This window comes from Cinclus cinclus, chromosome 7 (assembly GCF_963662255.1).
Source record: "Cinclus cinclus chromosome 7, bCinCin1.1, whole genome shotgun sequence".
Taxonomy (NCBI): domain Eukaryota; kingdom Metazoa; phylum Chordata; class Aves; order Passeriformes; family Cinclidae; genus Cinclus; species Cinclus cinclus.
This window is the reverse complement of record NC_085052.1, coordinates 32,990,650-33,018,489: the sequence shown is the minus strand read 5'-3', so window position 1 is coordinate 33,018,489 and position 27,840 is coordinate 32,990,650. Positions and strand designations below refer to the sequence as shown.

Genomic DNA, 27,840 nt, shown 5'->3' with positions numbered 1-27,840 from the left:
GAGGATTGCAAATTTGTTTACAAGCCGGTGCTGTTTTCCATTTCTGCTCCTCTGTGCACCTCTTTTCTCTCTGGACACTTGCAGGGGTCAAGCACCACAGCATCAGTCTGCTACAGCCATCTGGATGAGAAGCAGAAGCTACCTGCAGTCCCAGCCATGGTTGGCAAAGCTTGGGAGTCTGCAGAATGCTCCCCTTTGAGCCTTACCCAACCTCCACAGTCTGGGGAATCGTGTTTTCTACCCTCTGATCACTGCCAAAGCCATCAGATCCTGGTGGGACTCCCTACCACTACCTGCTACTTTTCTGGAGCAAATCAATAGCACAGATTAAAAATAAGAAGAAAAGAGTAAGTGAAATGAGAGTGGGGTTTAGTTTCAGAAATATATATCAGTAGAACAAGAGCAACGAAGAGCTTCTTTCTGGTGGGCTGAGAATCAACTCGAGCCTGAGTCTCCAGGGTAAAACAGGAGCAAAGCAAATGACAACATGAACACCCACTTAGTATTCGTGCTTCATATTCCTGCTCTGAGCCTCAGCAGCTTTAGGAATGCTCCTGTTAAAATACTGTAATGCTCCCAATTACAAGTGATCTGGACTGTTTATTTTCTGAACAGAGTCCCCCCAGCACCCTCCTCCCCCGGCTGGGGGACACACCCAACTCACTCATTCCCCCCAACCCTGGGAGATCCCATAAACCTAAGACAAAAGCAGTTTGAAGAGGTGTTTTGACCTCTTTTGGCTATTCAATATCCATAGCTGGCTCCATTTCCTTAATTGTTTTATACTGACCTTGAGGATATTTTGGCCATTAAATGACTCCCGCTCCTTGAAAGATGATTTACCAGTCATTGTGTTGTTTCGTTCTTCAGCTGTAGAGAGAAAAGCCACCACCAGAATGAGCTTCAGATGGGAGAACTCTGTGTGCTGTACTTCAACCCCCACTCTGTCCCTCCCCAAAATCAGATGCCAGCTAATAAACCATCTCTGCCCAGCTCTCAGTGCAAAAAAAACCCCACTTCCACTTGGATTTTAGGAGGAAAAGGGCTGGAATTGGTACCTCCATCGGGACCGCCTCTGTTACCTGGAGGAAAGGCCTTAAATCACAGCAACTGCCATGGTGATTCTGTAGGGCTGACTGCTCAGGGCAACACACCTGCTCTTTTCTGGCTTGTTTTCATCCCACATCCTGCCACGTCAGGGTGAGAGACAGCACTTGCATGGCCTGGAACAGCACCAAACTCCAGGCTGAGCATGCCAGCACAATGCCAGGCGGGATGCAGGCGGCACTGACACAGACCTCTGCTGCCTGCACCATACATGTGGTGTGGATCTTCTGCAGGGTGGGCACACAGCCACACACACAGAGAGACTTTCACAACAGCAACCCAGGCCTACAGCAACTGCCAAAAGTCTGAGATCCATTTCCCCAGAGCACGTAGGGGTTTTTATATAACCCCCAAGTACATGATCTGCTCTTTCCACAGGACCTCTGCCTCACTCTGTGAATACATTCAGCACTTCTTTTTCATCTCCATCATGAACTGTGAAGTCGCCCTCACATCCAGCTTGCTATTCAAATCCTGTGTGGAATACAAAGCGACTTCTATGGCTCGGAATGCTCTCCCCATTGTGTCTGAATGCCTTGCATGCCTCATGGGGTTGTGCAGAACATAGACTCGGGATGCCAGACCTAGCTGCCCATGTGGCTCCCCTCACACCGAGCCACATCAGCAATCTGGGGTCACATTTCAGGGCTCAGTTTGAGAGCTGAACCTCATCTTTACAGGGTTTCTATGCCATGGGTGTGCTTGTTTGACTTCAGCAGGAGTCAGACCCAAAACCTGCCCAGAAAATGATGACACAAATCACCTGCTGTTATCACTGTGTCCACAGACATTCAGAGAGGCAACAACTAAAGAATTCTTGACACAGCCTATTGCAGTGCACAGGGGCCACCGTGCCAGAGCACACACGTTTGCACATGGAGAACCAGGCTGTAACTCGCTGCCCCTCCCCAAAGATGATGCTTTTAGGGCTGCTTTATAAAGTAATGTGATCAGAATGATGCTACAGACAGCCAGAGCAGACCATCTTTTGGCAGAGACAGCAGACGCCACACACTCAAGAATAGCTCACATTCAGCTTTGCAGCCGTCTGCATCTGATTTAAGGAGAAAGACAATGGAATCACTTTCCTAAAGAAATGGGCAATCTCTAAGATGACCAAAGAGGATTATGTTTTCATCTTGTTTGAAGGTCAGCACAACACATGGAGTTGTTATCCAGTTTCAATTTAACACTGGGACACAGAGAGCCCAAGATCTCACCTCCGTGAAGAGCAGCTGAGGTTACTTGCTCTGTTCAGCCTGAAGGAGACTGAGGGGAGACCTCATCAGGGTCTGCAGCCCCCTCACAAAGGGCAGTGCAGGAACAGCTCTGATCTCTGCTCTCTGTGACCAGGGACAGGACCCAGGAGCAGGAGCTGTGCCAGGGGAGGTTGGATATTGGAAAAAGGTTCTTTCCTCAGAGGAAACACTGAACAGGCTCCCCAGGTAACGGTCAGAACTCCAGGGGTGTCAGAGCTCCAGGAGCATTTGCACAACGCTCTCAAACACAGGGTGGGATTGTTGGGGTGTCCTGGGCAGGGCCAGGAGCTGGACTGGCCTTGTGGGTCCTGATCCTTGTGGGTCCCTTCCCACTCAGGACATTCTGTGATTCTACTTGAACGTATTTTTCCCCAGCCAGCCTAGCTACTGTGAGTGCTACCGGATGACAAGGTTTTGAATCTATGACTCTTGCTCATTGCTTTTTTTTTTACTTTCTTCTGAGTTTTATCTGCAGACAACTCCCCCCCCAACCCTGTAGGTAAGAAAAACCACACTGAAAAAGCGAACCACAAAAGCATCTGCTGAGCAACAGGACTACTTTAAATGCATTTAGCAGCAAGGATGAAGGCTCTGCACGTACTTGGATCTTTCCTGAAGAGAGTGTTCATGACTGTGGCATGCAGCTTCACCCTATCCCATTCTTTAAGCATCAGGCCAGAGGCCACAAACCGCTCCACCAGCTGATCAGCGACCATCTGCAGTCTGGGAAGGCACAAAGAGAAAGAACAGGGTCATGTAAAACAAGGAGCCTCTGCATCATCAGCTTTTGGCTTTTCAGCCAGGAGGGCAGCAAGTGTGAAATGAACTCTCTGCATGCACACAGGAAAGGGAGCTGGTCCCTGATGGAAAGCGAGCAGAGGCATCAGGATTCAGCTCTAATGCACAAAGTTCTGACTGTTGCGCAAAGCCTCCTCTGCGATCGCTTCTGCTGCAAACATTCCATGAGGAAGGGCAGATTTAGCACAGCAAAGAGCTCGCTCACAGTGACAGATGTTACTGGGAGCTGAAGGATGCATCTTTCTACTGCCAGGAAACACAATGTGACTCTCCTTGCAAATGCTAAAATCTGCACACCCGCAGGGGCTTGGGCACCTTGACTCCCAGAGGATCTGCTCAGGGACTGCTGCAGCCTGGATCCTCTCTGTCCCAGATAACCAACCCAGTCACTGGGTTTGCTTTCTGGGAGAGCCCAGAACATGGTGACAGGGGCACAAACCCAGTCAGCGCATCCTGGTGAACACTCCAGCTCTGGAGATACTGAGCAAGCAAAATCCAAGGACTTATTCCCACTTTTGTGTCTGGCCTTGACTGTCAGGACCCGAGGGCAGACCCATCCTAGGACAGACAGCAGGGGCAGGGATCAGAGCACTGCACTCATGTCTAAGGAGCTGAAGGAACTTCCAGGCTGCTGCTGTGCCCAAAAAATTTCTGCAGTGCCTGATTCTTACCAAAGGCAGCGAGGATATGCCAGAATGAGACCTTCCCATCTCAGAAAATAAGCCCATGGGTTATTAAGTCTACACAGAAGAATCTGAGCTTCCTTCAGCACGTCCCAGGGATTATAGAGCTTTCTGCTCTGTGAGGTCCCACCATGTTGGTGTCTCAGCTGTGGCAGAGCATGGCCTGTCCCCAGAGCCTGGGGCTGCCACGCTCCAGATGCCAGTTCCAACCCCACTGCTGGCTTTGGACTGCCCCTCAAGGGCTGCCAGCCCCCATGTGACCATTTCAAGACTCTCAAACTACCAATTGTCATGGCTTTCTACTATTTTCTGGCCTTACTTCAGTGATTTTTAAAATTAGCAATGACAAAGATTAAATGAATATCATTACAGACAATACTAAAACAAATTAACAGAGAATAGCTCAAGTGAAAACGGTGCTTTATTACGTTATAAAGTTAATCAAGGAAATAAAACAAATTAGAATGAATTATAATGGAAATTATTTGCCATGTGGGAGGCATCAGAGCATGATCCCTCTTTCAGTCTGAGCCATTATATGTGCAGAAGGGCTTGCCAACCCCTAATTCTGTCTGCAGTTATGCAAGCTAAGTCAGGATAAATCAAATCTCCTGCTTTACAGCTTAAGCTGATCAAGATCATCCAAAGATCAGGAAGGAACTCCACCCCTCAGCCATGCCAGGAACTACACAGAGCTAACAGGACATCTTGCATGAGACAGGAAGGCACACACCTCTCTCCAGCACAGGCTGCAGCAGTTCTGATCCAGCAGAGGAAGCCACGTGGCTGCTACTCTCCTCTAGTATTGGCCTTGCAGCTGAGAAACTGCTTTCCCATTTCCCTGGGCAAGGCACAGCAGGTTTCAGCAGGCAAGAGGTTCAAGGAGCTGTTTGGCAATGATACATGTCACAGGCCAGAAAACAGAGCAGAGTTTTCTGGAGAGATCTCCATTTGTCCCCTTTTTATAATCACTGCTAGTCCAACACAGTGTCTGCTGGAATCTCAAAGGGAGGAAAGGCTGCTCTCCATCAACACAAAAATACCTTTTTTTCCCTCTGCAAAGCTAAATGTTTTTCTGGATGCTTGCTAATAGCTAAGGAACTATGTAAGGGGAGAAGTGCCAGGTGAATGATATCAGGACAAGGTGCTTCACCCAGATGGCGCTGGGGCACTGAACAGGCTCTCCAGGGAATTGTCACTGGCCCCAAGGCTGCCAGAGATCCAGGAGCATTTGGACAACAGTGTCAGGGACAGAGTGGTGGTGTTGGCGTGTCCTGGCCAGAGCAAGGAGTTGGACTTGATGACCCTGATGGGTCCCTTCCAACTCAGCTTATTCTGTGATTCTGTAAATTAATTTGCAAGTGAGTCAGGGCCCAGGATTAAAACTAAATTGCTTGGCCCTCTCTGAGTCTGCTGCTATGCGAAAAGCAAAACAGGTGCTGTGGAAGAGAAGTGTGGCAGTTTCCAGGTGCCACGCAAAGCACAAGGTCTGGTTTTGGTCAAAATCTCAGCTAATAGATCTCTGTGAAGCCCAGTGGAGACATCAGTCCTTTCTTGGGGGGTGGGGAGTGCTGTTTTCAGTTTCAAGGCTAGGTGCACTTGAAGACCTCGCTTTTTTCCCCTGCCCAAAGCAGCTCTGCCACCCGTGATGCACATCAGCACTTTCTCCAGCACTGTGCCTAAGTGGGTTCTCATCACACAGGGTACAGCTGGCATCTGAAACAGAGCACAGTGCAAGTACCAACAATTCAAACTGTCCCCAGAGGCAGGCAGACATCACTGTCAATTCAGGCCCTGCTTATGCTCCACAGGATTTCTCTCCAAGCTCCTCAGGCTGCAGACTTATTTTCAGATGCAACCAGACTGGCAAGCACTGCACCTCCAAGAGAGCCAGAGCTCAGTGACTCAGGAGAGGAGGCCCAGACCCCAGCTCCCAGCGCTGGCATTTTAGATGCTCTCTACAACAAAACCCACAGAAGGGCATTTGGGTCATCCAGTGTCTGTCTCCATCTCATATTTCCAACTGCTTCTGCCCTCTTTTTCCCTGTGCTCTGTCTCCTGGCTGATCTCTGCCTTGCCTTGGTTCTCCACCCGCCCCATCTGTTTTTATCTCACCTTTTTCAGGGTAGGACAGACTTCAAAGTGGAAGAGCCAAGAAAAGGAAAAGACTTCAATTCCTACTGCCTCCCAGCAATTCTTACATTTTTCATTTTCCCACTCATTTCCTTATCCCGCTTCCGATCTCTTACTTCAACACAGCCTCCAAAGTGTGGTTTTAAGCAGCCCAACACCAACCCCCCCCATCTCCTCAGCCCTCAGGGAAAGGATATGCCAGAACATATCCCTTCTTCCCTGAGCCAGTCCCTGCTCACAGCCTCCCTCCTCCAGCTGCACTGCTCCATGCTCCTCTGCTAGCTCCTGGTGTCCTCTAGCAACGGGAACAAACAACAAAAGGGCACTGCTGTCAGGAAAAGAGCAGGCTGAGGCTCAGGGACAGGAGGTAAAGCTCTTCTGGCTACTCCCCTTCCCTATTTCTGGTAACCAGCAGTACAGAATACAACAGCTCTTATGTTAATCATAGAATCTACAGTGGTTTGGTTTGGAAGAGGTGTTAGAGATCATCTGGTTCCAAACCCTGCCATGGGCAGAGACACCTTCCTCTAGACCAGGGTGCTCCAAGCCTCATCCATGTTTCCTTGGTCTTCCAGAAAGCACCAAGAGAAAAGATGCTGCTGCCACTGGTGACATGGTCCTTATCAAAAACAAGGTGAAGGAAGGTTGTCCAGACACTGTTTGCAGAGCTGAAGCCATCAGCCACAGTGGTGAACAGCATAAGTACTCGAGCTGACACCAACCAGGCTTCAGGATTTTGAGGCAGCAGCTCCAAAAGACACTTCACACCCAGCACCCATTCCAGGCTGCTAGAGACACACAAACCAACTATAATCAGGTCGTGCTCTTCTGAGGACCTTCTGGGCTAACTGGGTTTTAAGAATAATTAAGTGCTACAGAATACACCAGGCTGTCCAGATTAATCTGGATTGCAGGTTGGGAACTAGACAGTAGAGGCCAAATCATCCTGCCTTCTAAGTCATCTCAGGAGTATCTCCTTGACCATCTTATCCCCGTGCAAGCCATGTCTTCATTATTCAACCTGACAGACTGCTGCAGAAACAAACGACATCCTTCAGCTGCACCACCAGTGACTGATTTAAAGAGCAAACACATCACTGCCTTAACCGGTTCAGGAAGCAAGGATGACTTCATCTTGGTGACTGCTGGCCTGAGGACTGCCAGCAGCACCCACGAGCTCCAGAGGGTGTTTCCCTGGCACTCTGGGGAGGAATGAAAGACAAGAGCATGGGGAACTCACCTGTCTGAGCCGTCCTTCATGTGGACTTTGGCATAAAGGACATCCGTCATGGCAGGGTCATCATTCATGTACTCCACTCCCACCACCTCCACAGTCAGGGGCTGCCCTCCAGTAATTTGGCTGAAACCCAAGAAATCCCTAATGTTAAAAAGCAAAACATCACACCAGCTCTTGAAATGTAACATATAGTGCTCCATGTGCACATACCAAATATTTGGGTTTACCTATAGGAAAGAGATTAGATACTCTTTTTGCTGTAGTGAGACACAGTTTTGATGTTAAGTGGGACTTAAATGTTATATAGAGCCTATGGGGCACTGAACTCCTCTGAGGAGTCCCTTATTTTTCTGTCCCTTATTTTTCAGCTTGTTTGCACTGAAAAAACCTAACTTAAAAAGTCTCCCTAATTCCTAAAACTCACAAGGCTATGGCTATTATTGCCTTACCACCCCAAATGGTTAAAGAATTTAAATTCATACATTCGGTGTTTCAGACACACATTAAGTCAGCCTGCCTGTGCTCACAGGCCACCTCAACAACCACATGGAGATCTCCATCCACATGTCAGAAAACCCACCAGAACTAAGTGGTTCAAGTTCTCACTCCGGAAAGGCTCAAAAGCCCAACCATAAAGTCTCCAGCTCTCTGATTTTGGCTGGGAAAGGTACTCAATACAGAACACAGCTCTGAGTGCAACATCCAACCAGTAAATACAGCTGGTTTAAAATCAGCTCCAGCTCTTCATGCAGGATATAATATACACTCCCACACCTGCAAAAGCTCTGTAGAGCATATCTGCTTCCTGACATGCTGCCTCCTTGCCTTTCCCAGCACAGAATTCCAGGGAGGCTAGAGCTGCAGCCAGTGCTCCCCATGAGTTAAGTGATGCCTCGTTTAACACTGAGGGCTCGTGGAAAGAACAGGGAGTGTCCGGGCAGGCAGATGGAACAAACACACCAGTTAACAAGGTGAGTGTGACTTTGCTCTGACCTTGCTCACTTCTGTTCAGCTTTTGAGGCTCTCAGCAAAGATTCCCAAGTGAAATAAGCAGAGTGTGATTTTCCCTTCCCAGTATAGTTACTGGGAGGGAAACAGCACAAATGTACTCTTATGGACATCCCACTAACATCACTAAAGGTCACGTATTCTAAAAAGGGTCAAAAAGGTCACAGCTACCTTCACAGGGCACTGCCTGCCCTTTAGAAAAGGAAATGAAAGCTAATGAAGGTTTATGTAGGTGGAAGAGAGCCTAATTAATTTTCCAAGTATATTTACTTGGGTGTGGAAGGGGAAATAAACTAAAGGTTACCTTCAAATGTTGATTCCCCCTTCACTAAAGGAAATAGGGAGCAATGATTTTCTCGGCATCAGTTCAATCCACTTATGAGGAAGCTGGCTCTTTCCAAATATTACATTCAGAGCCTCCCCCTGGAAACACACTTGCATTTCTGTTCAACAGCTGAACTGGAGCCATCCTTTTAAAAGCAGAGGTATGAATTCTGGCCATGCATTAATTCCCACAGATATTAGCAGGCACAGTGTGGCCAATTCTTCACGCACCGAGGCAGCAAATAAATGAAAGCAAAGGATCCGTGCTCTGTGTGCAAAGGCTTGGCAGAAATAAATAAATAAACCACCCCCTCAGGCCATCTTCAATTACTAAGCTGACCAGAGATAAGCTAATTACGGTGTCATTGGACCACATTTGCAGCTAGAGCCCCAACATCTGCAGCTCAGTGTTAACAGGCAGCCGGGCAGAGCAGCATGGACCGTTTCAGGCTGATTACTCACAAGGCTCCTGATGGCTTCCCTGCACACAGCTCCCTTCGTCCAGGAATGCGTGTCAAGGACACCTCAGCATCTGCTCTGAGGCAGCAGGGAAGTGCCAGAGCCCACTGCAGGCAGCGTGCAAAGGTAAGGGAGCTCAGCCCTCGCTCTGCAGCAGGCAGGGGACAGCATCAAAAACTGCTCATGCAGAAAGACTGTGAGGAAGGGAAGTGAGCAGAGCAGGTTTTCAGGAAAGGCCCAGGGTCTGAGCTGAGCTACAGATGCTGGAGGGCTCTCTGTGGCTGCTCAGTGATTTCTACGCCCCATTTGAAACATTCCAGCCTTCTTCTAAATTTCTAGAGTTGAGAGAGATTAATGAGCTGCTCTTCTCTTTGCTGTTCCTTGTCAAGACAGGGTGCTGTTTTCCCCTCTCTCAAGGCCTTGGTGATGACATCTCTTTCCCACCACTTACTCCACAAAATCCTCTTTGCATCGCTGCAGGAGGTCACAAGCTTTCTGAATCTCTTGTTCGTTCAGGAGCACCAGCGTCCCAAGAGTCAGGTGAAGCTTTGCAGGGTTCTGGAACAGGCTGCTGCTGACCCCGTGATCCTACAAATCAATCCATCACACACAGGTGTCTTAGCTCAACCACACACACCCTGCTCCAGCACAGGGATAAATACTACAGAAAACAGGTACCAAGTCACTGGCATCAATCCTTTTATCTCTGTCAGGTTGGTAACAACTTGAACATTTCTCAGACTTTGTGAGGAAGCAAGCTCAGCCTGGCAGGTGAGGCAGCTCCCTGCCTGATTTTCCATCAGAGCTGCTGAACAGCAGCCTGGAAGATAATTACAGCAGGCTGTAACTCGGGACCCAGGACCTGCAACACTCACTCCTATGGGGATTTTTTGGGAGGAGACTTCCACAGCTGTCGACGCAGCATCTGCTACCAGCAATGAGCTCGACGCAAGACAGCTCAGATTTAAAACTTAAGTCCACTTCTTGTGCGATAAAGCTGAGACCAGCTGTAGTGACAAGGTCTAAATGGTCTCTAAATCATGTCTAAACACAGGTTGCACCTCACAACAGAAGCACAGTTAATACCAGCTCTGATAATTATATTTTTCTTCCTCCCATATGCCCTATAGTTTGCCGAGATGAATTAAGTTTAAATTCACTTTATAAGAAGAGCTGATTGTTGTTGCTGGGGAGGAACTGTTCCCAGGTGGAGCAGTGGTTGCATCCAGCTTTAAGAGACGTGCTATTCTGTTTTAGGATACTTATAAAAATACCTCAAGGATGGTTAACACACCCATGTTATAACAATTATTTCCACTTAGTGGCCACTTCCCACCAGTGCATTAAATAACCTCCAATTTTAACTCCAGAAGAAGCCAACCTGCCAGGCCATGGAAGCCTATCTGCATCTGAAAAGAGTGCACCAGCTGAGAACAATAGCTTTGAAGTTTCTACTGCTTTCCAGAGTTTGAAATAAAACCTTTCAGACGTTTAAATGCTGCAGTATCTCAGCCTGTCAAGAGTTTAATGCCCCACATCTCGCTCAGCATTTTTCATGCCTAATGACCACGTGCAGACCCTTCTTTACAGCACAGCTTATGGGCTGGACTAGGGACAAAGCAGGCTGCAAAACAGAGGCCAGGGGCCTGCCCCAGCAGCCACAGCCTGGCAAAAGACAGGGATGGCCCCATTTCACTTTCTCCCTACCTTCCCCTCCCTGCAGTAAAAGTTCTGTGGCTTCCTTTAAGTCTTGCTGCTGTTCACATGCATGACAGGACATGATTTCCCTCCGTCAGCCACTTTGCTCCAGCAATACCCACAGTCAGAGAATATTTGGCCCATCACCCAAACAACAGCTTGGGTGACAGAAACAGGGAGATGGTTTGATTTAACCTTGCCACAGACAGCCAGCCGAGGTCACTCCCACAGAGTACACAGATGAGGTACAGCAACACAGCCCTTTGCAGGTCAGAAAGCCAAAGCCCTGCCCTCATTTTCTGCCCCAGCACAATTTGTGCTGTAAACATAACCCTGCCCCAAAAGCAGCATGTTCCCCTGAGGTTTTCAACACCTGAGTGTGGGCTGAGAGTGGCACATCACCTCCACGAGCCACGCTACGGCTGCTGGGAAGTTTAACAGGGAAGAGCAGTGCACAGCGAGCAGGCCAAGACCTAGATAATCCTCCTGGTTTACTCCCTAGTATTTCAGGCAGCTCCTCAAAATCCTGCTTTCACTCCCTACTCTTTCACAGGCCAGCAGATCCCACTTCTCCCACACAAAAATAGATGCTGCGTCAGAGGTGGCTCTCCCTGAACAGCCAACGTTCCTGCAGGTGTCTCAGCAGCCCTCCCTGGCTGGATACTGCTCACCAGGATACAAAAAGCCTAGAACTCCATAATTCTAATCCCAGATCATGATGTGTGATCAGCAGTCACTGAGTCACCTCACAGGAACCTGTCCTATTGTCTTCCCAAAAATTTACTGTTCAAACCTGGGCTCTTTAATGTACTGAGATGTACTGAGAGGCAGGAAGAATAATCCCTTTATGCACTATCCACATGCAATGACTGTCCTTTTCAGTTTATGCCTTTCCCTAACACTGCCCTGTCATGGTTAAAAAAACCCAACTCGTTTCCACTCAGTCATTTTTTCTCCCTCCTGCTACCAAAGACTTGTACCTCTGCTCTCCTTCTTTAGAAGGAACACAGAAAGGGTTTTATCTGGGGACTCCAGCCGTTTGCAAAGCCCAAGCACGTTGTCCCTCCAAATCTAAGACCCTGGAGTAGGGAAACCATAAACCACAACACACTTCAGCCCTTCTACCTGACAAGGCAAGGGATCAAGCTCCTTAACTCTATCACCCTGGCTGTGTCCTCTCTACTCTTTTAAGAGCTCCCAGTGTTTGCAGATAGCTTTATGTTTTTTGGGTTTTTTTTTCCTTAAGAGCAGGATACTGCATGCCAGTTTTGTGCCCTCTGCCACCCTGATCCATAAACAAAGCAAAGAGCCAGGAAAACAGCATTTGCACAGGATTGACTGAAGAGCTACAGGCTCAAAAAACCCTCCCACTTTCTGTCCCTTCCACTCTGAGATACAATACCTCATTAGCAAGGTTTGATATTTACAGGTTGCCATATATTACAGCAATCATGCTTCTTTTCCCTGCTACATCTGCATCCTGTTCAGCCTGCAAACACTGCCTTTGCACAGCATTCAAAGACCCAACTGTGATTTTTCATGGCAATGTTACTGCAAAGTCTCTTCCCTTTTCCACCTGCATGCTCAGACAGACATCTCAGTTCTCCTCACTGTGACACCTACATGACTGTGAGAGGAGACTTCCAAGGTCATCCACTCATCCAGACCTCCCACTGCACCACATCAGTGATGAGCCTGTCCAGGTGAGCCACCTCTCTGCATTTAGATTAAATCAACCTAAAAGAGCCTCCCTTCAGCCCTGCTTCATATGCCTGGCACCCCAGACTGTACAGCATGAACAACACCTGAAGTGTTCTGTATTTCAGCACAAGGTTTATCTTCTAAAAGCTTTTAAAGACACACACACACACACACAAAAAAAAACCTTAGAAAGCATATACCCACCAACATAACACTATAAAATATAAATGAATGGTTGTCATGGTAACTGCTTCAGAGAGAAACAGACTCCCTCTCAAATGCTCAATGGCCAGAAAAGATCCTCACACACATGCAACATACACACATACACACCCCTGGTCCTTTCCCTTCCTTACCATTATTACCCCTCACTCAGAGGCTGAAGTCTACCCAATTCTGCAATGTTTTGCACCAGGTAGAGAACGCCCCACTTCTGTCACTGAAACCTATTCAGATTTCCTCAAGTATTCTGAGAAATCCCATTGCTTTGGACAAATCTATAAGCTCTTTTATTGCTCTGCGAGGCACAGTTCTGAATTACTGTTTTTCATTACTGATGTGCTTTCTAGCAGACCCTGCTGTGAGATAAAGTGGTATTAGAGTGGCATTACAGGCTGGAGGAGTGATTGAGAGACGCACGGGGCTGCACTGTACTCCTCCAACTAACAGGAAGCAATAAATATATCTAGAAACCCTTTAGTTAATACCAGGAGAAGGAAGGGCAGAAAAATAAAGCACTATATATTCCTAGGCTACACATATGCAACCCTCTGAATCCCTGTTACTGACTGAGTTCTACATGTCAAACTGATGTAAGCGGTGCCAGGAACACTTCAGGCCCTTACAGGACCTGGAGCTGTCCAGACACAAAACAAAAACTGCAGGACAGACAGAAGTTCAGGCAGGAGGAGGAAAGATGAACATGGCCATACCTGGTCTCAGCACTTCTCTAAGACTGGATTGCTGCAGTTTTCTGAGACAAGGAGCTTGTGAAGGTTTGCAGATGTTCCCAGGCAGCTCCTTCCAAATGTGACTGACAACACTTGGGGAATGCACAAAGCCTGTGAACCTGTTTTCAAGAGGATGGCAGACAACCCCCACTCCCCCCAGAGATGCAAACTGACATTTAAGAGTGAGCAAGACAGAAGCAATGTGACAGACAAGATCAGGAGGGGTTTGCAGAGCAAGCAGGATCACCAGTGGAGGCTGGGCCAATGGAAGGCTGCAGAGATGTAACCCACCCAGAAGGCAGGAAAAAGGAGTGCTCTGCAGGGAGAAGGACTGGTCCTGAGTCTGTTGTGCTGCAGGATTAAAACCACTGGAGGAGAGCACAAACAACAGCATTGCCTGCAAAGATGGACAAAACACACATCTTAGGAATGTGGCACTGAAAGGACTTAGAAAGGTCCTTAGAAAACTCATCTAACACCAGGACAGCCTGGAAACCAGAAGCCAGCAAGTGGTATGGGATAGACCGAGGTTACTGCAGCAGGCAAGGCCATAGGGAGGGAGGGAGGAGGATCAAATACAGGGAGTCCAGGATGTCAAGTCTTCAGGCAGAGCAGGCCAGATCTCCAGGAAGGCCAAGTGAAAGGACTGTAGCAGCCATAAGCCCAGGCAGAAGGAGATGAAGGGCAAGAGAAACCCCATGCTGAAAGCAGCAGCCTCAATCCAGAGCCAATGGCATCAGCAGCCTCTACAGAGCCCCATGCTGAAAGCAGCAGCCTCAATCCAGAGCCAATGGCATCAGCAGCCTCTACAGAGCCCCATGCAGGTCACCAGCCCCTCAGAACTGCTTCTCTCACTATCTTTGGTGGGTCCCACGCCGGGACTGGAACTAGAAACCAACAGAGGGAGCCAGGTCATCACTTGATGCCAGCCCTAGGTCTCCCCTCTCCATCCAGTCAACACCTTCCCAGGCTAATGTTTCCATCCCCCTGCCTGCAGGGCATTCCTTTAATCAAGGTGAGATTTAATAAAGGTAGTGCTGCTGGCTAATGAGGAGAGATCATCCTCCTAGCCTGAGGGAAAGGTTCTCCTGGCATTGCACTGGCTAATCCCTGGATCTGTTGGCCAGAATCAGTTGTATTTAATGTCAGGTGATAGAAAGCTCCTAAGATGTCATGGAATTAAACAGCTGGGAGAACAGGGGCTTAAATCCTGACTGCCAGGAAAGACAAGACTGCAAAGACAGCTCAGATCTGCTCTTGGGAGATGAAACAACTGACATGCAAGGAACCATGAGGACTTGAGCAAGAACTCTTATCTCCCCAGATATCAGATAATTCACACCCATGGCATGAAGACATAGGAAACTAAACTTCTTAAGATGTGCTATCAGCAAGACTGTACTTTCCCCTTAGCAACGCAACAGAAGTGATGAGAAAGTGAAGAGCATTAGCCCACAGAGCCCAGCAGTGTGTGTGTGCAATGTAACCTGCAGGGGCCACAGAGAGATCTCTCTCCTGCCTAGACACATCCTCCAGGATGTCTCCAGACATCCTCCAGACACACACGACATGGCAATTTAGTAACACCATTCCCTCTCCTCAGCCCAGCCCCGAACACTGACACACCGCTTCTGTTGGACCAGAAGTACACTAAAATAAACCACGGAATGCAGAGCTTTCCCTTCATTTTCTCCCTCATTTCCCTATGCATAACTATTTCCTGCTCCTCCCAACATAAGATCTGAAGGCAAGCAGGACTGCTGTCAGCACAAAGTCTCCTGGGGAAGAAGGGAAGTGATGAGATTTGCAGGATGGCATGTGCTACCAAGTCATTTCTTGCTCAGCTCTGGCAATGACACCCACCTTCCTTCACTGTCAGGAGCCAAAAGAAAAGTGAAACAGAAGCAGCAGCAAATTTGTGAATTCCTACCTGGTTTCATGGTTATGTAAAAATCATAAAATGTAGACAGGTCTACTACATTATTTAGTGACTTTCCTATTAAAAACAAAAACCTCAACCCTCTTTTGAAACTTAAGATATCCTCCCATCTAGAAAAATCTCTGCTAACGTTTCACTAAGTAAACCATTCCAATTTTCAGAAAATTTCACAACAGCAGTCAACAAGTTCACAGCAGATCCAATAACTTAAGTAAAGGGCCTGCTGAAAATGCACTCCTAGGAAATTCTATTCCTAGAATAGAATAAGAACAAAGAAAACGCTCTCTCAATAAATGAAACAACACTCTGCACTCTAATCCTCATGTGGATCCCTACCTTTGAGCATTTCTCCAGCACCTCCTCCTTGAACTGCAGGAACTTCTCCTGGATGGCAGGCTGGTTGAGAGCAAAGGACAGGAAGTGTGTGAAGGGCTGCTTCTTGCGGAAGCTGTCCAGGAGCACATCGATGCGCGTCCGGGCAGAGACGACACCGCTGCGGTGCTGCCCCGTGATCACTGCATGGAAACACAGCAACACCTCTTTGCTTTTAGTCCCTTTTAGCTTCCTGAGGAAGCACTAGGAATCAAATCCCTCAGCCATGCCCTGAAAAACCTGCCAGACTCCCTGCTTGACTTAAAATGCCTGACACGGCTGTGCTTTCCTCGGTAAAGACAGGATGGTGGCATCAAAAGCATCCCTCTGCTGTCAGAAAGTCAGCTCTGAGGGACTAAAAAACAGTAACTCAGAGCCCATCAATTCAGGGGCCCTTCAGATTTCTAGAGCATTATTTCAAGTTTTCATATAGGCAGTCAGAGTGAAAATGCCAAGGAAATCTATCAAGGATCAAGACGGTCTGTGTCGTTTGTGCATGCACTTCAAGGCACCAAACAGAGAACACTTGAGCTCAAAAGGGAAGAACAGCAAGGAGCAAAATTTCCTTGGCTTCCTATTATTCTGTATTTTCAACATCTCTCAACCTTCCTAATAGCCCTTCGAAGTTCTTGGGAAGGAGTCAAGACTCACTCCCTGAGAAGCACCACCATGTTCCCGTGCAGCATCACAGTGGGATCCTCCCAGCATTTCCTCCTCACAGCTCTGTCACAAACAACCCTGCACACCTACGGGGCAGATTTGGGATCTTTGGGGCAGATTGTGCCAGCAATCTCTGGAGCATGCCCAAAGGAATACCCACTATGGCAGAACCCACATGGGTCAGCTCTGATGAGCACGGGTCTCCTTTCTTTTTAAATCCCTGGAAGTGATGAGAGAGAACATAGGGTACAAGAAGCCTTGCTCTCACTGCTGGGATCTAGTGACAGCACCAGAAAGTCAGGAATGTCATCTCAACCCTTCTCATATTAAAGCATGTGAAGATGTTTATTTTGCACACAGATAAACAAAGTATTTCTCTGAATGCTTGTTTCAGTTTCTTATTGATGGAATACCATTTTAAAAGCAAAATTTTAAAAAATACAACACATTCAGGACCCAACTTCTCAAGGCAGTCATTTAAGGCCCATAAGTGATTTTTTCAAAAAAAACCACCCCTGTTTTATAAGGTTTTATAGACAATAAAAATGAACTTAGGAGATAAGTGAAGAGACTTTCCCAGGGCCAAAAAGTGAGTCAGTGCTGTGTCAGAAGTAGGAATTAAAGGGAAAACACCTCCTGTACCCCTTCCCTGCTTAAATTGTGCTTGTGTAAAGAGCAGATAAAAGCACATCCATTTTATGTGTATCCTACTCACCGATTTCTCCTTCCACTCCAGGCTTGGGAATGCTGATGGAGGTTCGAGTCTCTGTTTCTAGTCTCTTCTTGGTTTCCCCTTTCTTCCCAATGATGTACCTGGAGGCAGGAAGTGCAGGAGTTTCCCTCACACAGTGACACTCTCTATCATGTGTGTCCAAACCTGGACCCTCTGTGCTGGAGGGATGCACACACCCAGCTCCATGTGCAGGACCACATCCAGGCACATAGGTGACTCCCAGGACTTCACACGTCTTCAGCCTAGGACAAGGCTATGAGCTGTGGCACACAACTGGTTTAATTTAAAATAAGTTGGTAGGTTCACAGCAGCTCTGCCAACCACATCCTGCCACAGCCTCTCCAACAGCAGGTTTATCTCTTTTTCCATTATCCCAGCTGAGGAAGAAATAAGGGCTCTTTTTCTGCTTTTTGCTTTGCTCAAGGTAGTCATTTGCCAGCATCCAAATACACAATGGACCACTTTTCCTTCTCTATATTTCAGCAAAACTATTCAACTAATAAACTGTCAAAAATAACTAGATAAAACTTTGAACATTACAGGTTCCCCAGTAAACAAGGGACTGGAGTAAATAACCAATTCTAGTCCTTTGTGCTTTCTCTGAAAGCTTCCACAAACTCCCCCTGCCAAGCTGCTTGCTCCAGTTCTTCCCCCTCTTCCTTCTCCCACCCTCCTTGATGCTTTTATGTTCAAGGGAAGAGATGCTCAAAGACTCTCCTGCCAGCCAGCAAGCACCACCTGCTGTCCCTACCACGGGGACAGTGAGGAGTCAAGCAAGGCCCAACTGCACTAGAAAGGCATTTCTAATTTCCCCTTCCCCAACACTCAAACCCAGAACACAATTCCAGAGATCCAGTGCTCACCCCAACCTCATAAAAAAAACCAAAAAAACATTCTGTGCTCAACTTCCACCCCAGCTGGCAGGAAATCAAACAAACCAAAGCACAGAGGCTCACTTGTATAAGGGGCTGGGAACCTCCACCCGGCACTGGAAGCCTCGCTCAGTCTCCTCCACCACAAAGGCATCGCAGGGTTCGTCTGCGCAGTCACCGGGGCCTACCAGGAAAACCACATCAGACCCTGCACAACCTCTGGCAGTGCTTTGTGGAGGACAACAGCCTCCTCCCAGCCTTCTTTCAAGGTTAAATGAAGGAAAGGAATGGGCTCCTCTCTGCTGTGGATAACTGCTTTTTATTTATCACCTCACTACCAGCTCTGGAACACATAATGACTGCTTCTAAATCCGGCCGGCTGCGAGGAGCAGGAAGCAGGTAGTTACAGCCCAGGGTTTTTCTCAGCTGGAGTTTGTGCAATTCCCACACAGTGGGAATGGTCCCTTCTGGCAGCCAATTCAGAAATTTAAGGTTGCAGAAGAGCACAGATAAAAGGTGAGGATAGTTTTGGTCTGAGGGTTCAAGCCAGTGATTTAGAAACAGCCTCCAAGGAACAGATGCACCTTCCATCCGCAGGCACGGATCAAACAGAACATCCTGAAAGAAGCTGTGCTTCCCATCCCCTTCCCAACACAAACAGGATGAATTTGGATGGAAAGCACCTTGTTAAAGCTTAGTGCAATCCACAAAGGCAAGGTGGGAGAGAAACAGGACACAACTGCCGCATTCCCATCTGAAAAGTAACACTGGAGCTTTTCTGTGCCTGCAACAACTCACACACAACGACAGCAAACAGGCAGGCAGAAAGACAAAGTAAAACACACCAGGACAGGAAGAATTTTGTCCCCAAAATAGGTAACGCCTTCCAAAAGCTGCACTGTAAGAGGCCAGTTTTTAAAAGCACAAATGTTGCCAGGACAGAGGGTCTTTAGCCAGCAGCTTCCATATCTGCCATATCTGCAAATAATGATGGTAAGGAAAAGAAAGAAAAACCTGGGAAAAACAGATCTTCAGAGCTAATCTGGTTTTCCCTTTTCCTGGAGATCTTCCACAGACAGCAAGCAAAGTGAAAAGTCAGCAGCACCGTCAGCCAACCCACTTGGGCTAACTGGGACTTGCTTCCACTTTGGGCAGCAGGCTCATCAGGGATCAAGGCAAACCCTTTTTCTCCCTCTTGAACACCTCAATCCACCACACGGGCGGGTGTCTGTGCTCAGAAAGGCATCAGAGATGACAGTGAGAGCTCCCTAGGTCCCCAGTGTTGATGTTCACACCTCCTGAGCATCACTCCTTACCTGCACAGAAGTCCTCTTCCTCCTCGTGTGGGAAGGCCTGCTCTTGGATGAGATTCTTCCTGTACACTCTCCCCCCGATCCTTATCAAGGGGGGCCGCAGCACGTCCATCCTGCTCCTCGTCCTACTGCAACAAGAGACAGCCATGCTAACTCAGGCCAAGCAAAAGCTCATTTCAGTTGTTTCCTTGCACATTGGGTCAGATGGGACCTTAAAGCTCAGTTCTTTCCAGCCCCTTGCCACGGGCAGGGACACCTTCCATTATCCCAGGTTGTTGTGATGGGGCAGCCACAGTTTCTGTGAGCAACCTGTGCCAGGGCCTCCCCACCCTCATAGGAGAACTATTTCTTTCTAATATTCCATCTCAGCCTCCCTTCCTTGAGCTAAAAGCTCCTCCATGTAGTCTTCAGAAAGGCATCACCTCCTCAAACCCTATGTGTCTCAATCCAAGAGTAATTTTATGAGAAGTCACAAGTACATCAAGCACAGCCAAGTGAAAACAGGAAATTTAAGTAGTGTGAGGTATGTAACTCTGAAACTCACAGATTTCAGCTAAAACTCACTGTAACCTGAGTCAATGTGACATTTCATAATTTCTTTGGGCTTTAGCCGGCAACAAGTTAAAAATGGTTAGAGTGAAGAACATTTAATGGTACTAAAACAAAGAGCCGCAGTGCTCTGTCAGAGACTTCACATCTTCAGCACTTGAATTTCTATGTTCACAGGCATGGTTAATTTAATATTGGTTATCTCAATCTTAAACCAGAATCTGTTACTCAGAAAAAAATAGTTTCCACCAAAACAATTCACCTTTGTCAGAAGGTTTACCGGTCCACTGCAACAGAACAGGAAAATATTAGGAGCTTGCCTCGGAAGCAACTAGCATTAATTACAGAATGACATGAGGTTGAGAAGTTAATACTTCTCCCCTCGGTTCGAGCCCCACCTTCTGAAATGACTCACAATCATCTAAACTTACACGGAAGATTAAAAAACCTTACACTTCAATAAAAGCAGTAATTCCTGTACCTTAAGGGGAGAAGGGCAAAGGTCAGCTGTGCACAATGACGGAAATAAACATGAAAAATCAGCCGCTGGGGCTTTGGCTTCCAGGCAGGTTTTTTTTGGGGGGAGGTTATGTTTTTAACACATTGGTGCCACAATTTCTTGACACAGGACTTTTGAAAAATGAGCAGCAACAGCGGGAGGCACACGGCGGCTGGAGCTGCAGCCTTACGGCAGGATCCGGCTCCTGAAGGCAGGATCCACAGGGGCCGCGAGCAACAACTCCAGGTCACCCGGGGAGGGCGACAGGGGAAATTCCCGGCAGTAGAACCGCTAGAACTGCAGCAACAGAACCGCTCGGCTTTACGTTCACAGCACTGCGGGTGTGTTTCGGCAGCTCCGAAACACCCTCATCCTCTCCGCTGACATTTTGTTCCCACTCCCCCTCCCCCGCCCCGCTCCCCCCACACGTCCCGCCGGAAGTGGCGCGCGCTCGCCCCATCATGCATCGCGAGCGCGGCCACGCGCGCCGCCCGCACCAAGACGCGGTCCGCGGTGCCAAGTGAAGGAGAGAGGGTTCGGGACGGGACCGGGGAGCGCCCGGGGGGGCGGCGGCGGCGGCCCCGAAGGTGAAGGGCGACGCGATGAGCGCGCGGGGAGGGCGGAAGGCGCGGCGGAGCGTGGGCTCCGCACTCACCGCGGAGTGGCTCGGAGGGGCCATGGGCGGTGGAGGAGGTGTGGCCAGGAGATGGGCGTGGCGCTCTGGGCCCAGGGCGTGGTTTGAGAGGGGGCGTGGTCTCGCGGGGCGGGAGCGCGGGCCGTTGGGCTCCCCGCCCCCTCAAGATGGCGGCGCCTGAGGTGCCTGAAGCGTTGGCGGAAGGTTCCTGTAACAGGCCCAGGCATCGCCCTGACCTGCCTCCTCCTCTCTTCTGCTCTGCGTTTGTTTAAAATAACCCCCCTGCAGCCACACTTAGGAATCTGTCGGGTCTTCGAGCTCCGGCTGGCATCGTGTCAGCGCAAACGATCGTCGCACCTCCCTTGCGAGCAGGGAGCTGAGCCTGAGGGTTTGCTGAGGGAGGTGTTGCTGAGTGTGGCATAGCAAAAATAAAAGTTTTTTTTATGCAGGCGTGCTTCGTCACGGCCCGTAAGCCCCCAGCCTCTTGTGAGCTGCTGTGTTCTGTGTTACACACAGTAACCTTGAACTCTTGGGAAACTTAAAGGAATGGAGGAATAGGATAAAGGGAATGGCTTCCCAGTGACGGAGGGCAGGGTTAGGTGGGTATTTGGAAGGGATTATTCCCTGTGAGCCCCTGGCACAGATTGCCCAGAGGAGCTGTTCCTGTCTAATCCATGGCACTGTCCAAGGCCAGGTTGGATGGGGCTTGGAGCACCCTGGGATAGTGGAAGGTGTCCCTGCCCATGGCAGGGGGTGGAATGACATGAGCTTTAAGGTCTTAAAACCCCATTTTCTCCACAAAACCCTCGAGTGCTTTCCAAGGGCACTGTCTGTGTACCCTAAAGAGCCTGCAGAAGTGTACTAAATACGATAACAGAAATGAATGAAATGGGCAGGGTATTTTGGAAGTGCTTATAACTCTTTGGAGAAGCAGCAAGTGTTGTCACTGATAAGGGCCAAGGGACACCTTTTTTACTATCAGAGAGGTACATGACGAGTTTTAAGTCCCTTGTTGTGACAAACCCAGTGACAAACTGTACCAGTTTGGGTACCCAGTTTGTACCAGACTGGTACAAACCCAGTACCTCTTAAAAACAAGGCTGAGAAGAGACTGTGCAAGAGGTAGCTGGAATTGTGCTGCACAGGCAGATGGGTCCTCAGGCATTGCCAGTTTAAGTCAAATACAGCGTTTGAAAGGCAAAAGCACGTCTGGAGTGATGCAGAAAGCAGCTGCTGCAAGTTAGGCACGGCGTGGCTCCGTGCAGGATGTGGCGCTGGAACTGGCAGTCCCACAGCCTTCCAGGTTTTATGAGGCAGCAGGGCTTCTATGTTTGTGCTCCTGGAAACAAGGGGGAGAAAGAAAGGAAAGAAACCCCACCTGTTATGACCCTGGGGAGTGGGACAAGCGCCAGGGCAGCTGAAGGCTGGTGAATTCAGGCCAGCAACCTGTACCTCGTTATTCTTGTGCACGCTCTGGATTAATTCCCTGGGGAATTCCGAGGGGTTGGAGCGGGGGTTACCTTTGGCCTCAGGGTGTGACAGCTCTGTGCCCATCCCCACAGTGGGCACAGGCAGCTCTCCCACACACGCAGGGCAGCCTGGACACTCTGGGGCAGCGGAGGTAGCTTCATGCTGCCCCTCATTGCCTTCATCCATCCTGGGAGACGTGTGGCTGCTGGCTCTGTGCCCTGGGGAACTCTGAGACACCCAGCCTTCCTAATTCAGGCTCTGCTCTTTGTCCTCCCAGGCTGGGCCGGGGTGCAATGGCAGCCTCCTCCTCGTCCTCCTCGGCCGGAGGAGTCAGTGGCAGCTCGGTGACGGGGTCGGGGTTCAGCGTTTCGGACCTGGCGCCGCCCCGGAAAGCGCTCTTCACTTATCCCAAAGGAGCCGGGGAGATGCTGGAAGGTGATTGCTCCTGCCCTTCTCCTTTCCCACTCCTCCTCCAACCTGCTGAACTTCGCACCCCACTGGCAAAAGCTGGAGCTGGAAAGGAAGCACCAGGGCTTGGTTGGTCCCAGCTTTCCCACCAGTTGTTCAGGAGGGAGTGATTTTTCTGGCAGTCACTTGCTTTTTGGCTCCATGACAACACTTCAGACCAGGAAGCATCTACCTGAAAGGGAACATGACAGTGATAATTGCTCATTGTTAGCTAATCCTTTGATGTCAGGCAGGGATTACTGCAAGGATAGCTGAGACAGGACTATTTTTCTTGGCAGAAGTACTAATTTTCTTGGTTTGGGTTGGATTTGACTGGGTTAGTCCAGGAGGCAGCTTGTCTCCCTGCCAGCTTGCATCTGGGTGCTCGAGCCCTGCCACTGGATTCGTCAGGACTGCGGAAGCAGAAGCCCAGTGAGCTCTGGGTGAGGGAGGAAGGGCAGGTCCTCTGGGTGACAGGGTTAAACCTGGGTCTCTCTGTCTGCTCCCCTTGAACTTCCCTTGTCACCATGGGATGGCTGGAGTGTCCCTACGGCAGCACAGGGCAGCTGGGAGCTGATGGCTGTGCCGTTGAAGGGTTGTTTTTATTACACATTAGAGCCCATATGCCAGGCTATTGAAGTAATTATGACTAAAGGTTTGCTCACAGAACTTAACGAGCCCTCAAAACAAATTAAAGTAATGAAGCACTTTGTGTTACCAAATAGACAGGCAGCTGTTCCTCCTGAGAGCCACTCGGCAGGACGGACGGGGAGGAGACAATCCAACATTTAGGTAGGAAAAGGCCTCCAAGACCATCGGCCAGCCTGTGACCAATCCCTACCTTGTCAACAGCACCAGAGCACTGAGTGCCATGTCCAGTTGTTCCTTGCACACCTCCAGGGACAGTTGCTCCACCACCTGCCTGGACAGCCCCTTCCAATGTTTTTCCTTGAAAAAAATTCCTGCTGATGTCTCCATGATGCATTTGGGGCAGCACTTGTAAGAGGAAGCTCTGAGCATGGTGAAACTCCAGCTCTTCCCTGGGGTTCAGCTTTGGATTAGATTTTTCCAGAGTTTTGTCTTTGAAACTGCTCTCCACATTGTTATGGCACAGAGGTTCAAATGGGTTGTGCTTTGGGCTGATCCCTTTACCAGGAACACAGTGCTTCACCTGCTCTGGGTGGCAGCAGCAACCAAACACCGGCCCTGTTGCAGGAAGCTCTGGGTTGGCTTTTGAATTTCTGACACCCAAGGTGATACACCCATTCTTTCATCAGGCAGCTACCAGAGGAGAAGCTGCAGTGTCCTCTTCAAAAATTCCCACTGACTGATTGATTTTTATTGCTTCTTTAACTATCTCACTTGTTTCTAAATAAACCTGTAGGTATTTTAGGGTTTTTTTAGAAGGAGGCAGTATAAACTATGTCAGTGCTTGGTACACAATTAGCTATGTTTTCCAGATTGCTGTATTTCTGAGTCACTTGTGTGATCAATTACTGACTTGCATAGCAAGATACACATTATTTGAAACTCTGTGTAGGGTTATGGTCTGAGCCCGTGGGAAATCCTAAAGCATTCTAAGGACACAAGCGCCCGAGCCCTGAGGGAATCGAAGACTGCCATAACATTACCTAGCTTCTCCTTAACTAACTGGCTTCTCCTAACTTCTGTTTAAAATGGACTAAAATTGCTTGTCAGAGTGGATGTAACAGAATTCCACCTGGGATATCTTCATCCCAGGAAGCATCAGGAACCAGCCAAAGTCCTGTGCAGGGTCACAGGGGCTGCAGTCAGCACAGGGGAAAGTGTCAGAACAAGGCAAGGGGGAACCCACACCTCAGACATAAGAACAGGAGGTCAGGGGCACTGAAGGCTGCTCAGCCTCAAACTCTGGGGTCCAACCGTGTCGTTTTTCTGTTTACAGATGGCTCTGAGAGGTTCCTCTGCGAGTCAGTGTTCAGCTTCCAGGTCGCATCGACACTAAAGCAAGTGAAGCACGGTGAGCGCCGGCCGCGCGTGGCTCGGGGAAGGCGGCGGGGGCAAAGCCTGACCTGGCTCTCGGGTGCCAGCCACAAGAAAGCAGAGCGAACCCTAAGTCAGGCCACCACTGAGTCGTTTTGCGAGCCCTATGCAAAGCGCTGGGAGCCCACAGAGGCTGGGTGGGAACGGGCTGTGCCTCCCGAAGCTTGTTTTTCCATGGCTGTGTGGCAGCACAAGGTGAGGCCCGAGGAGGAGGTTCTGGGCAGGAAACGCCCACGCTCTGATCTCGGCCCAGCGCTGACTGTCTCTCTGGCCTGGGGCACAGAGACGCTCCATTCCACCTTTGTTTCTCTGCTGAGCCCTTGTGGCCCTGGCGGGGTCAGGTGAGGTTTCCAGAGGCACCACGCGTGGCGTGGCGTGGCGTGGCGTGACAGGGCTGAGGCCACTCCCTGCCTCCCCAGGGAACAGCCTGACATCCTGTTTGAACCTCTGCTTCCCTGCCGGGCCCTTTGCCCTCGCCCAGGTGCCTGTGACCCAGCGATGGGCTTGGCTGCATCGCAGCTTGGGTTCTCACAGAACCCAGCAGCAGATCCTGTCTGCTGCTTGAGGGTCACATCCTTTCTGGTCCCCACCTCTCGTCAGCCAGAATGGTACTTCCACCTGTTGTCTATGAGTGGGGAGGTTTTCCTGTCCTCCTCTGACTGTGGGGGCCAGCAGCAGCTTGCAAGGCCATGATCCTGTATTTCTGCACCAGAAAGCAAAGCTGAACTCCAGAGCCATTGTTTCCACAGCTCTGCTGTGGCTGTAGCTACCAGGGGCTGCTACACGGCCTGGCACCCTGACAAACACCAGCCAACTCCAGCTCCAACTGTGGAGCACCTCCCTGTTTTCTCCCTGTGAGAAAGGTGAAGGGCTTAAAAAAGAAGATCGAGGTCATCATTTTTTGGCTTGTTTGTTTGACAGTTCTCAAAAGGGTGCAGGAGGTGGAGTGAGAACAGTCCCTCTTAAAACAGACCCACTGCTGCAGTCAGCATAAATCACACGCAGTTTATGCTACACCTCGTGCTAGCCCTGGGCCGTCTCTCCAAGAGGCTGCAGTGAGTTTACAGCACTGTTAGACTTCCAGCAGAGCTGGGAGAATGGATATTCCCATCTCTGCACCACTGCAGCACCTTTAACTGAAAATGGGCCCTGTGTGCCCAACGCACGAGTGGTTATAAATAAACCTGAGAGGAAGATGTTGTCTGGGGACCTTCCTCTCATTAGCAGGCTCTGGTTGCAGAGCCTCTCTGCCACGCTCATCCAGGTCCTCCTCCAAGGACCTTCATCAAAAGCACAGCTCCTCCTGCTGCACCCAGCTCTACCATGGGCTGACCAAGCCCTCTCTGAACTTCTCTGTTCTTCTGCACTATAAATATTTATGCTTTATGAGATGAGCTTCATCCTGTTTTCACCCCCATACACTAATGGGCCTGATGTTTCCCTGTTAGAACTTGAATGTACATGGCACGGGCAGGGATGGGTAAACACACACTGGGGCAGAAAAGCCTGTCCCTGCTTTCTTCTCGCTGTTTGTACAGAGTGGGTTTGGATTCAAATGGGCTCCATAGGTTTTATTCTGCCCTGCTCTCCACTGACAGCTGGGAATTTGCATCTAATTGAAAGGTTTAATTGCACTACCATTGCAAACCACAGTTACCTTTGAACTCCTCGCAGATCAACAAGTCGCAAGGATGGAAAAACTTGCCGGTCTGGTGGAGGAGCTGGAGGCAGATGAGTGGAGGTACAAGCCAATAGAGCAGCTCCTGGGATTCACTCCCTCCTCGGGCTGAGCGTGTCTGGATTGCTGCTGTCAGGGAGCAGAAGAAAAACATTCCCTGGCCTGCCTTCAAAACGCCCCCCATCATTTATCAGATGCTAACAGCTGCATCGGCAGGATGGGGCTTTGGTTTTTTTGAGAGTGGGGATCCCCCGTGAAGCTGCCAATAAACGGAAATTACGGGATTCTGTAGGTCCTTACAGGCTGGCAGGGCTTGGTTTCTGTAACTTAGAAGGCAGGATGAGCCATACAGGCCTCGGAGAATCTCCGTATTGTTTACAGAGGAGGGCACACGGACAGCGCGGCTGCAGGGGCCCGCGTTCCCGCTGGAGCGCAGCCGGAGCGCTGAGTGAGCGGGGAAACCCTCTGGAGCAAATGCCAGGAGCGCTCCTCAGCCCCGGCTGTCGTGCTGGGGGATGGACACAAGCTGTCCTTGTCCAAGCTGGGGTCGGGTGAGGGGCCAGGCGGTGTCACCTCCTCCAGCAGTGCCTCGGCCGCTGCCCAAGCCGTTCCCTCTTCATCGCTGTTTCTCTGGTAGCGCTGGCAGGACACTGCTCTGTCTTCAGTACCCTGAAACTTTGTCCTCTTTGTTCTGTATTAGATTTCTCTATGACAATAAAATGACTCTGAAACTCTTTATCCGGTCTGATGAGGAAAACAATCGGCTGCTTGGGAGCTAAGGAGGTTTAGTGAAGCTCAGAAGCAGATCGACTGTCATGATGGTAGACTGGAGTTCAGCGTGAGAGGAACCAAACTGTGCTCAAAAGTGGCTTGATTTAAGACAGATTTTAATCCTGGTTTAACTCGGCCAGAGGAGAAGACTGTGGTTTAAAACCATCCATTTTAATCATCTTGTTTTTTGGTTGTACTTCGCTTCTGTTCTTGGAGGGAACTGGATTTCCATGTTCTGGCGTAACCATTTCAACGTGTTGATTTTCCACGGATGAGAGCCTTGGCCCCACGGCTCTGCTGGCCAGCAGGGGGTAGGAGCAGCACCGTATGCAAACAATTATTTGATTTACTGTTACAGATGCTTAATTTTTCCATTTTCAACATCTTACTTACGAGATGATTGTATTTTTTACTCACTATTTCAGCCCAGCCACATCTGCATTGAAACAGATGAACTGGGATCCATTCCCATTTTAGATCACCAGCAATTAGCTAAAACTGAGTGGGGGAAAGCGTACATCCAC

The 27,840-nt window shown here is 49.3% G+C and overlaps 2 protein-coding genes across 3 annotated transcripts; one reads left to right on the top strand and one right to left on the bottom strand.

The window, feature by feature from the left end:
* On the bottom strand, positions 1 to 20,984 carry ASCC1 (activating signal cointegrator 1 complex subunit 1). 2 transcript variants are annotated; one of them, XM_062496079.1, is made up of 11 exons: positions 20,950 to 20,984; positions 19,250 to 19,374; positions 18,018 to 18,117; positions 17,044 to 17,141; positions 15,633 to 15,811; positions 9,460 to 9,596; positions 7,221 to 7,340; positions 2,968 to 3,089; positions 1,071 to 1,073; positions 791 to 870; positions 1 to 120 (listed from the first exon to the last, which is right to left on the bottom strand). In XM_062496079.1, the coding sequence occupies exons 2-11, from the start codon at positions 19,356 to 19,358 to the stop codon at positions 103 to 105; spliced, it is 966 nt and encodes a 321-aa protein (XP_062352063.1). In that variant the 5' UTR covers positions 19,359 to 19,374; positions 20,950 to 20,984; the 3' UTR covers positions 1 to 102. The 2 variants fall into 2 exon arrangements, with proteins under 2 accessions (XP_062352063.1, XP_062352062.1); XM_062496078.1 differs by lacking the exon at positions 1,071 to 1,073 and having other exon boundaries at positions 19,250 to 19,371; positions 20,950 to 20,960.
* ANAPC16 (anaphase promoting complex subunit 16) lies at positions 20,756 to 27,275 on the top strand. Its single transcript, XM_062496080.1, has 4 exons — positions 20,756 to 20,881; positions 22,676 to 22,833; positions 24,770 to 24,844; positions 26,542 to 27,275. The coding sequence occupies exons 2-4, from the start codon at positions 22,692 to 22,694 to the stop codon at positions 26,655 to 26,657; spliced, it is 333 nt and encodes a 110-aa protein (XP_062352064.1). The 5' UTR covers positions 20,756 to 20,881; positions 22,676 to 22,691; the 3' UTR covers positions 26,658 to 27,275.
* Positions 27,276 to 27,840: the final 565 nt, after the last annotated feature.